Source organism: Euphorbia lathyris, chromosome 7 (genome assembly GCF_963576675.1).
Source record: "Euphorbia lathyris chromosome 7, ddEupLath1.1, whole genome shotgun sequence".
Taxonomy (NCBI): Eukaryota; Viridiplantae; Streptophyta; class Magnoliopsida; order Malpighiales; family Euphorbiaceae; genus Euphorbia; species Euphorbia lathyris.
Window position 1 is genome coordinate 29,549,493 of NC_088916.1, and position 10,905 is coordinate 29,560,397.

Sequence of the window (10,905 nt, forward strand, 5' to 3'; positions counted from 1 at the left end):
CTCCTTTCCGGAGAAAGGCTACTAGGCACCCCGACATCGCCCGGTTATGAACCACCGGCCTCCTACTCAGCATGTTAGACGATAACGGACTAATCGTATACTTCTTTAAGTTGAAAATTCATTTGAAACCCTTTTCTTTCTCTTTTTAGAAACCGTTTTGAGCATATGATATTGAAAAGCCACACCAGTAAAGAATCACCCATTTATGTTTATACATACACAGAGAGGGGGAAGAAAGAAGTGGTTTATTTACAACCGTGTTAAATATTATGTCGTGTGCTTATTCTACATTAACTTATTTCCCCCAAAACGGATTTATTTACATGGTTCGCACCTTAATCGCCGTTGGAACGATTAGGGTGCGTTTCAAAACCCCGTTTGATGAAGTTCACTCGAATCGCCGTTGGAACGACTCGAATATTTGAAAACGTTTGAGATAAAAACCTTTAATGAGAAAACGTGGTTAAACATACAAGTCAATTTTACTTTGTACAAATTCTTTAAGGAAATGGTTCAAAACTCTATTATTTACTAAGAAAACGATTTTAATTACAATGTTCGCTTAATCCGTCGTTGGAACGGGCTAAGGTTTTAAAACGTGATATTTTGAAGACGGTTTGAAATATTAACAAGAATGCCTCTATTTATTTACATTAAAAAAAACATTAGTTTAAATAATTCAATTTGAAAACTCTTTTTTTGTGATTTATTTTCCCCACTTATTTAATGGACTCTCTACTTATTACAATCACATTAACAAATCCATTTAAACCACCATTTATACTTAAACAAAGCCCACTTGAAATATGGGCCCATGAATGGGCCAAAAGAATAAAGAAAATAACTTAACATATACATATACCTTTAAATCAAAAGGAGATTATGAGAATAAAAATTAATAAAAAGGGACTACATAATACATATATGAAAATACTATATATAGTACATTTACATTTTAAAAGTGTTGAAAATAGCAAATGAATTTTATAACTAGGAAAATAACATTTATCCAAAAATAATAATCAATGAAATAACCCAACTATCCCAAAACTACATATATACATAATTATTATAGTTTTAAACATCAAAAATAATATATACTAATATCTACTAATTATCTCCCCAAAATGCCCAAGTAAATAATATTTAAAATAGAATTTAATGTAACTTGAATGGATAACAATAAAAAGGAAGGTAATATAATATATACATATATATAAAAATAGAGTAAAAATGGAAAAAACCAATCTCCTAAAATAATCATATATGTTAAAGTTCTAAAACAATTTGAAAATCATATATTAATTAACTATATATATGTATACTAAGGATTAAAAGTCTAAAAGTTAAGAAAAAGGGACCGAAATGACATTTTTTACATTTGAGCAGATTTACCGACGGAAAATCCGTCGGTAAACAGCATTTAGTGACAGAATTGGCAAATTACAGCAGCACTCCAATATTTTCCAGATTTATTCAAAAGCTTTAAATTAAATCTAATTCAATCGTTTTGCACTTCCGAACTACCAAAGATGGATCATAGTTGAAAACGGAAGTTCCTAAAACGATGTTTTCATTTTAAAACGTTATTTGGAAACCTCTTTCAAATAAAAACTTATAATTACAACATTTTCGATACCCGAACTACCTTTTTATCGGATCACGGTTCGTATTGGGATATCCAAAACGAGGTTTTTATTTTAAAACAAAACCGAATTTTATTTAACACGAAACAAAAATTAAATAAATACGCTAACTAAATAAAACGTGACAAAATAAACAAATGATTAAAGGAATAAAAACTATAGCATAAAAAATAAATAGAATGAGAGAAATAAACTAAATAAAATAAAGAGTCTAGTCCTCGGATAATACCTTTGATTCGGTATCTGACAGTCGAAGCCGATTGATTCCACGAACCGCGAACTTCCGTTTTTTTTTTATGAAAAATTTAGTAAAAATTGAACTTAGGAAATTTGGAATTTTTGAGAAAAAAAAATATTTTTCTCAAAAAAATCCACTCTCTCTCTCTAAAAATGTTTAGAGTGAGAAAGTTTTCCTCTCCTCAAAAGGCCCCCCCTTTTTCACCTTGGGATCCGTGCCCTTATATAGGGAAACGGATCCCGGAACAATGCCGTCGCGTGCCCGCGCCGTGCCATTAATTTTCCTCCGCTTATTATTCTTTATATATTTTCAAAACTTCCAGAATCAATTGCTTCGACCGTCTTGTTTTCAGGTTTTCATCACAGGTCCTCCGACTCGGTGTCTACAATTATATAAGAAAAAAGAATCTTCATACGGGTAATCTATTGGAACCGACTTAACATTCAAACTAGATGATGGATATATCAAAGTTAATCTATTGACCCGAGGCTTTCTCACATGTCGTCATGTTTATTTTAAACATTATATTTTAAGAAAATGATATTGTCACAAGCAAGCAGATTTTTCCTTTAAAAATGCTTTTTTTAATGATAATTTTGAAAAGAATGTTGGGAGAAAAGAAAATTTCATTGTAATGCTACTATTAGTTTAAATAGTTAACTGACACGAGTAAGTAATATACCAGTGTCATTATTGTAAGGAACCCAATGTTTGAAACATCGGATTCATGGATACTAGAGCTGCTGTAGCGCATCAACAATACTTTTTTTATATTACATAATAAAAACTAAAATTATATACATAAACTATACACCCCTACCTTACAAAAAAAAAATTATATATACACAATAAATCATTCTTCATATTTACTCTAAAATTAAATTTAAAATTGAATATGATTTTGCACCAATAAACATGAGTAATATATACTGGTGGATGGGCTAGCTTCGACAAGCTAAGATTTCTTGATTTTTGGTAGTCTCATATTAGATTGTAAGGAGATACTTAGTATTTGTTCGGACTATATAGCGTCCATTGTTCCCCACTTAGCAAATAGAGTCACTCACGCGATTGCACGACATACTCTTTCCAATACTAGCAAGTTTTTTCAGTTTAATATCCCGGTGTGGCTTATGTAAGTAATTAGTCCTGCTGATTAATGAAGTGTTTTGAGTTAAAAAAATCATGAGTACCATGTTTATTTTGGATTAAAACCTATTTAGCTCCTATGGTATTCATATTTTTATTATTTGCCCTCTATCATATTATTTGGTAACATTTTTCTCTTCAGTATTTTTATAGGTGAAATTTGATCCATTTATTATCTTCTATATTCACTTAATAGCTAATAGAAATAAGATATTTATTTTGAATTAGTGCCCTATTTAGCTTATGTGGTATCCAAATTTTTGTTATCTGCCTCTTATGGTATTATTTGATTACGTTTGTCTCCTGAAGTATTCTCATAGGTGATATTTGACCCATTTTAAATGAAAAAATTTGTGGTTTATTAAATTTTTTACATGATACAATTTTTAACATGTGATATGTACACGTGCCAATTATTTTAATTCCTTTTTCATATACACTTACTATGTGAATATATAAGAAATTATTTGTTTTTCTTATTTATCCACATAAATTCTAGGGAAAAGTAAAAAAATAAACCTTGTGGTTACACCTGTTTTCGAACAACACCTATGTGGTTTAAAAGTTTGCATAATGGTACATTGAGGTTTATTCCGTTAGCAAACACATACCAAATTGACTAACGGTGTTAAAAGTCAAAGGGAAAAGAGTTAATTTAGTCCTTATATTTATTTATATGTTATAAATTAACCTCTTTATTATCTAATTATTACAAACAAACCCTAAAATAAAAAATAAAAATCAATTACACCATCTTCTCCATCTCTTTTTTATTTTTTTTTATTTTTCTTCTCTTTTCTCTCTCTTACCTCTCATTTTTTTAATTTCTTTCTAAAATCAAATTGAATTTTTGCTAATCCATCGAAAACAAAGAAGTAGACATGAATTGAAAATCTTCAGCTTCCCATACCTCATACGATCAAAACATTACTCCCTAATCAAAACATGCAAACCCACAGCCCTGTTTACTGAAATTCCAGTGATAGACCTCAAAAACACCCCCGAGCTAAGTCTCTCATAGTTGATGCCTGTCACGAATTCGGGTTCTTCAAATTGGTTAATCATGGTGTCTCATTGGAATTCATGTCCAATTTAGAAACTCTAACTACCAGTTTCTTCAATCTCCCTCAATCTGAAAAAGACAAAGCTGCTCTTCCCAATCCTTTTGGCTATGGTAACAAACGAATTGGTCCTAATCAGGTAATTGTTATTATTTTTTCAATTTTAATGTTTGCTCTGTTTTTGAGAGAGACTAAGATGCTCTGTTTTTGTTCAGGTGTGTTTTGGAGGAATATGTAATGGAAGTGAAGAGAATGAGTTACCAAGTGTTGGAATTAATGGCGGATGGATTGGGGATAGAGCCGAGGAATGTGTTGAGTAAACTGTTAAAAGATGAGAAAAGTGATTCTTGTTTCAGGTTGAATTACTATCCGCCATGTCCGGAAGTTCAAGCATTGAGTGGTAGAAATTTGATTGGTTTTGGGGAGCATACAGACCCACAGATAATATCTGTCTTAAGATCCAATAACACAACTGGTTTTCAAATATGTCTTTAAGATTCAATAACACAAAGAAGCCGACGATTTGTATTTCAAATAATATCAGTTCGTTTGTATTTCTTTGTTGTTGATGGATTAGCAAAATTCAATTGATTTTATAAAGAAATTAAGAAAGAGGAGAGAGATAAGAGAGAGAAAAAGATGAGAGATAAAGGAGAAGAAAAATAAAAAATAAAAATGAGATGGAGATGGAGATGGAGAAGATGGTGTAATTTTTATTTTTTTATTTTGGGGTTTGTTTGTGATAATTAGATATTAAATGGGGTTAATTTATAAAATAAATAAATATAAGGATTAAATTAACTCTTTTTCCTTTGACTTTTAACACCGTTAGTCAATTTGGTATGTGTTTGCTAACGGAATGAACCTCAATGTACCATTATGCAAACTTTTAAACCACATAGGTGTTGTTCGAAAACAGGTGTAACCACAAGGTTTATTTTTGTACTTTTCCCTAAATTCTATATGGAAAAAAAATTAAAACAATTATCATGTGTACATGTCACGTGTTAAAAATTGTATTATGTAAAAAGAATTAACAAATCTAATACTTCTCAAAGAAAACAAACCGGATAAATTTCCATTCAAAATGGATTAAATATTAGTATTGAATATCAAAGGGGTCAAATAAGCATTTAAGTCTTTTACTTTTTCATATAGAAAAAAAAAGTCTTCAAAAATCTATTAAAATTCGTTGTTTGCAGCTTGAAAATATAAGTCTCTTGCTAGGCTTTTCAAAATTTTCTTAAGACTAATATTAAACGTAAAGTTTGCATATAAAAAAGATTTATGGGGCTGACACTGGTGAATTAATTACCATTGTCAAAAAAAAAAAATTGTTTGCTGCTGCAGCAACTTTAAATACATGGAAACCGGTGTTTTTCCGGGCTAATTACAAATCTAGCCCAATTAGGAGGGGTCTTTTACATATCTAACTCACTTTACTTCCATCTTACCAAATTAGACACTTTCAACCATTTTGGACAAAATTACCCTTAGTTCTTCTTCTTTTCCTCTTCCTCTTCTTCTTCTTCTTCTTTTCCTCCTCCTCCTCTTCTTCTTCTTCTTCTTCTTCTTCAATATCGATCTACTTCTTCTTCTTCTTCTTATCTACTCCTTCTTCTTCTTCTTCTTCTTCCTCTTCTTTTTCCTCTTCTTCTTTTCCTCTTCTTCTTCTTCTTCTTCTTCCTCCTCCTCCTCCTCCTCCTCCTCCTCCTCCTCTTCCTCTTCTCTTCTTCTTCTTCTTCTTCTTCTTCAATTTCTAATACCAATCATTATCGATTTTTGAGATTATTGACGTATTATGTCCAATTTCCTGTAGAAATGGTATGTTTTTAGCTTATACGCTTGCTTTTCTCGTTGGTCTTGCCTCTTTCTTCATCTGTAATGGTATCGTTTCAATTTCCTCTATTTTCCACAAATTTTCTCAATTTTCCTCCATTGCTGTCGCATTTGTGACGAAATTTGTCGCATTTCGTCTGTCGCATTTGCGACGAATGCGACAAGAGCTGTCGCATTTGCGACGAATGCGACAGCTCTTGTCGCATTTGTGACGAAATGCGACAAATTTCGTCACAAATACGACAACAATGGAGGAAAATTGAGAAAATTTGTGGAAAATAGAGGAAATTGAAACGATACCATTACAGATGAAGAAAGATGCAAGACCAACGAGAAAAGCAAGCGTATAAGCTAAAAACATACCATTTCTAGAGGAAATTGGACATAATACGTCAATAATCTCAAAAATCGATAATGATTGGTATCAGAAATTGAAGAAGATGAACCGAAGAAGAAGTTGAAACGAAGAAGAACCAGAAGAAGAAGAAGAACATCGATGATTGAATAGAACTAAAGGTAATTTTGTCCAAAATGGTTGAAAGTGTCTAATTTGGTAAGATTGAAGTAAAGTGGGTTAGATATGTAAAAGGCCCCTCTTAATTGGGCTAGAGTTGTAATTAGCCCTGTTTTTCCTTACAATACACGGTAATTAACCATATTAGACTAAAAAAAACATTGCAGTAGAAAAGAAAATTAACCCAACCTTTTTTCCGAAATTATCTTTAGAAATAGCATCTTTTAAGGAATTAGCCAGCCAAAGCAGAGATGGGAGATAATTAGGTATCCCTTGAAAAATGGATTAAAATAAATCACCATTTTCAACGTTTATGTTATGTTATTTTTGTGCTGGGAGGAAGGGAATGTAAAGAAATAGGGAGACCCTGAAAACAAAAACACTAATTGCTCTCCATTAAAACATGAAATAAACTCAAACGTCAAGAAATAATATTCATCCAACGATTGTAAAAAGTCTAACCAAAAGTAATTCCTTTGAAAAAATAGTACAACACTCAGGAGGACTAGAAAAATGTTCCAAATCTAAAGAACCAACACACATTTGTTCAAATCAAATTGGTCTCTAATAGTTTCTCAAAAAAAAAGGTCTCTAATAGAAAATTCATCTGATAACTAGCATGTCTCAAAATTTTGATATTAATTTGGAAAGATTATGCCTTCTGGCGACCATAGAATTTGTTCTTCTCTTGAGTCGTCTGGAAGCGTCCATGTCCAAATTTAGAGGAGGTATCAACGAACTTGAGTTTAATTTCCTCGAGAGCAAGACGAGACGTTTGGTTAAGCAAAGATTGTCGGAGGGTCACAACCCTCTTCTTTGGCCCGACACAGCATCCCTTTATCATCAAATAGTCATCCTTCACCACTCCATAGTGAGGGAAACCACCCATTGGTGTGATATCTTTCTCAGTCCTGTTCACCACCGTACACAAATTTCAAACTTACATATCAAAAATCCATGCCAACAGAGTTATTGTAATAAGAAAAATCATGGCCCTAGTGATATGATAAACAGGGATGATTATTATTACCTGTCATATTCAGTTATTGCAGTGTGAGTCTCCTGGCCGGTTTTGCCAACCTTGTAGATCTTCTTGTTCATTTCGGTACGGTGGTGATATCCATTCTGACCAGCCCTGGCAACCGTGAATGATACTCTTGCTGGATGCCAGGCACCAATACAAGCCACCTTGCGAAGACCCCTATGAGTCTTGCGGGGAAGGCGGGTAACACCCCAACGAGTAACAACACCTTCATAACCCTTACCCTTGGTAACACCAATGATGTCAATCATTTCATCCTTCTGGAAAACTGCATCAATTGGTACTTGCTTCTCAAAAAAACCATACGCAAAGTCCACCTTCTGAGCAATAGTCCCACCATTCACCTGTATTTCCATCAGGTGAGCCTTCTTTTGCTTCAATCCCTTCATTTTTCTGATCTGCAATAATATTTTACAGATCAAACTAGAACGTAACCAAAAAAAAATATATGCCTTGAGAGAAGAAACTCTACTAGTAATTTGAACAAAGATTAGCATATGATAATCAAGAAACCAAAAAACACCATCAGGACAAGCATTCTCAAAGTGTGTAGATCTTATATAGTTAAAAGGGAAACTACCTGAGTGTGAGCCAAAACACGGATAACAGTTGCATATTTCTTCATTTTATCAAGTTGACCTTGGATGCTCTTCTTTCCTTCATCAGACTCGTAATTCTTGGAGTACTTGGTGAAAGCCTTCTTCTTAGACTTGCACCAGTTCTTATAGAACCTCCTCCTAACTTCCTCACTAAGATGCTGAGCCCAGACAGTGTTCAAAGAACGGAGGCCACGTGGTGTTTTCACATAACCCACAACTCCAACAATCACCATTGGAGGTGTCTCGACAATTGTAACAGCCTCGCAAGTCTCCTTCTTGTGAAGCTCTAAATGGACATAACAACCACAATTAGCAAGTTATTCTTAAAACACATGTTTGGAAAAAAATAGTACCACACGATCTGAACTTCATTAACACATAATGCCTAAACTTGTCGAAATTCAAAGTTCCTCCACATAGACATGAAAAATAATATCTAAATTTATAAGCATACAATTTTCACAGAAAGGCCAACTCTAGCAAGGAAAATTTTACAAAACAAATATGAAAACCCAAAATTAATCCATGTTTTTCTTCATTTTCTGAGGAACCAGACCATGAATTATAAAGGAAAACTTTGAAAAAGAAAAAAGAAAGAGTCAGAAATCTCGTGTGGAAGTGCCGCTCATGGCTCTGATTCATTTGGAAATAGAGCTGCGTTAGCACAAGAGTATCATCATTCTCATACTGGAAAAAAGATATAAAATAACAATTTGAAGAATTGATGAAAGGTTTTGCTAAAATGAACTTGAAAGATGCTCTTCTGCAGTTAAGGAGGATTGAGAAAAAGCAGAGATCCTGAAGTAATTTGAGCATTTGATGGTGGTGATTAGCAGCTAGGGTTTCATGTAGCTTGCTAGGAGTAAATATAGCATAAGTGATGCACCCTTGAAGCTTGTGATTTTTATGATACATCAGTATTAGTTTGTAACTTGGAAAAAAAAAGACAAGAGTCAGAAATCTCGTGTGGAAGTGCCGCTCATGGCGCTAGTTTCATGTCGAAATAGCACTGCGTTAGCACAAGAGTATCATCATTCTCCTACACAAAAAGGAAATAAAGTAACAATTTGTTGAACTGACATGAAGTCTTGCCGAAATGAACTTGAAAGACCCACGGTACTCTTCTGTGGTTAATGAGGCTTGAGAAATAGCACAAGGAAATGTGATGCACCCCTGAAGCTGGTGTTTTTAATGAACTCAAATATCAAGTATATTAGTAATTAAATTGGATTGTAGAGAAGCCCCTATTTTAAAAAGCTATACATGCAACAGAAACTTCATAAATAACAAAAATAACCAGCGTAACATGCTTACTTGATCCAGGTTTTTCGACCTCCCTCATGATGTGTGTCATTCCAGCTTTGTAACCCAAAAAGGCAGTGAGCTTGCAAGGCTTGGTAGGGTCATCCTTGGGGAAAGCCTTTACTGCATTCATCAAAACAACAATTAAATATTTATAACTTAAAAGTGCATGCACAGTAATGAATAGCAAATACAACAAATAAAGCTAAAGGGTTATAAAGGAACAAATGTAATCAACAGCAAGTATACGTTGAAACTCAAGAAAAATATTCATATAAAAAAACCTCTAACCCTACAAACAGATCCAAGCAACTGTTGAGGTTGAACAAAATGGAGGCCAACTATAGAGCAGCCATTCAAATAAATATTCACTTGAGAGATATTTAACAAATTATTGAACTTCCAAAAACCAATAACCAGTACCTTTTCCCCTTTGACGAGAAGCTCTCTTCCTTGGAAGGAAACCAAGGGAACCATGCCTTGGGTGCTCAAACTTCCTGTGAGACATCCTCTTCGACTGTAACAATGCAAAACAAAACATAAATCTATTAATAACAAAACCAAAGCTGTATAACGTATCTTAGCCTTCGGTAAATACTACAGAAAATAAATAGAAAAAGATCCATTCAAGAACAGCATAGCCATCAAACATATTGCGTACAAGTTTACTAAAACATGAAGTCCAGTGAAAGGATATGATAATACACGTTTGAATACACATTTAAGCCATGAAAAAAAAAACTCTAGGCTTTTACGCCATTTTGCAGAACACTGAACAAAATCAAACTATGTATATACACTGAATCAAAGACCAGACACCTTATATAAAGTCCAAACGAAATGTTTAACAAAAATAAACATCAAGAAATTCTTGAATACGGTTATCGACAACCAAATGTAATAGAACAAATCTTCCAACTATTTTGATTCAATTCATTTTCAGCAGATAAAAGAAAAACACTTGCATTGAGATAAAATTCAGTAAATCTTTGATCTTCCTTTTCCGTATTGCCAAAACTATATCAGCAACGAAAAAGAGAAGACAGATGCGAACCAGAAAGAATGAAAGAACCAAATAGAGAAGAACAGAGGAAGCGAAGAAAGAAGGAAGAAGAGTGCTCAGGGATGCATACCTAGTGCGGCAGACACACACCAACTCCAAGCAGAAACCCTCTCTAAACCCTAGCTGATGCTTATAAGTTATATAAACGTTTTATTTTCAAACTTCGGCTTCCATTTTCTTTATTTGCAAAAACATGCTTTTACTTTCTTTATTTGTGTGATTAGCCCAATATTTTAATTTCAGCCATTCGCAAGAAGAAAAAAAAAAATAGGCTTAATACATCATTTGCCCTTGTATTTATCCAAAAATTTTGATTGGCTCCTTAAAATTATATGGTGCCTCGTTAGCCCCTAAACTCGTTTAAAATGTCATTATTAAGTTTCTAAATCTATAAAAATGTAGAAAACAGAAAGTTAATTTATTTTGAGGATTTATAATCACGAATTAAGCCT

At 33.1% G+C, this 10,905-nt stretch overlaps 1 protein-coding gene and 1 pseudogene across 1 annotated transcript; one reads left to right on the forward strand and one right to left on the reverse strand.

Annotated features, from left to right (window-relative positions):
- The first annotated feature begins 1,172 nt into the window (after positions 1–1,172).
- LOC136236054 (gibberellin 2-beta-dioxygenase-like) lies at positions 1,173–4,589 on the forward strand (annotated as a pseudogene).
- Positions 4,590–6,856: 2,267 nt separating this feature from the next.
- On the reverse strand, positions 6,857–10,632 carry LOC136200529 (large ribosomal subunit protein uL3z). The gene is made up of 6 exons (XM_065990897.1): positions 10,524–10,632; positions 9,814–9,907; positions 9,403–9,513; positions 8,070–8,374; positions 7,478–7,887; positions 6,857–7,358 (listed from the first exon to the last, which is right to left on the reverse strand). The coding sequence occupies exons 2-6, from the start codon at positions 9,896–9,898 to the stop codon at positions 7,100–7,102; spliced, it is 1,170 nt and encodes a 389-aa protein (XP_065846969.1). The 5' UTR covers positions 9,899–9,907; positions 10,524–10,632; the 3' UTR covers positions 6,857–7,099.
- Positions 10,633–10,905: the final 273 nt, after the last annotated feature.

Bases quoted from the DNA above. Each gene is read 5' to 3' on its own strand.
- LOC136200529 (XM_065990897.1), bottom strand. From the start codon at position 9,898: ATGTCTCACAGGAAGTTTGAGCACCCAAGGCATGGTTCCCTTGGTTTC. The intron at 8,375-9,402 runs GTAAGCATGTTA...ATGTCCATTTAG, and splicing joins GGTCGAAAAACCTGGATCAA to AGCTTCACAAGAAGGAGACT. The intron at 7,359-7,477 runs GTAATAATAATC...GGTGGTGAACAG, and splicing joins GCAATAACTGAATATGACAG to GACTGAGAAAGATATCACAC.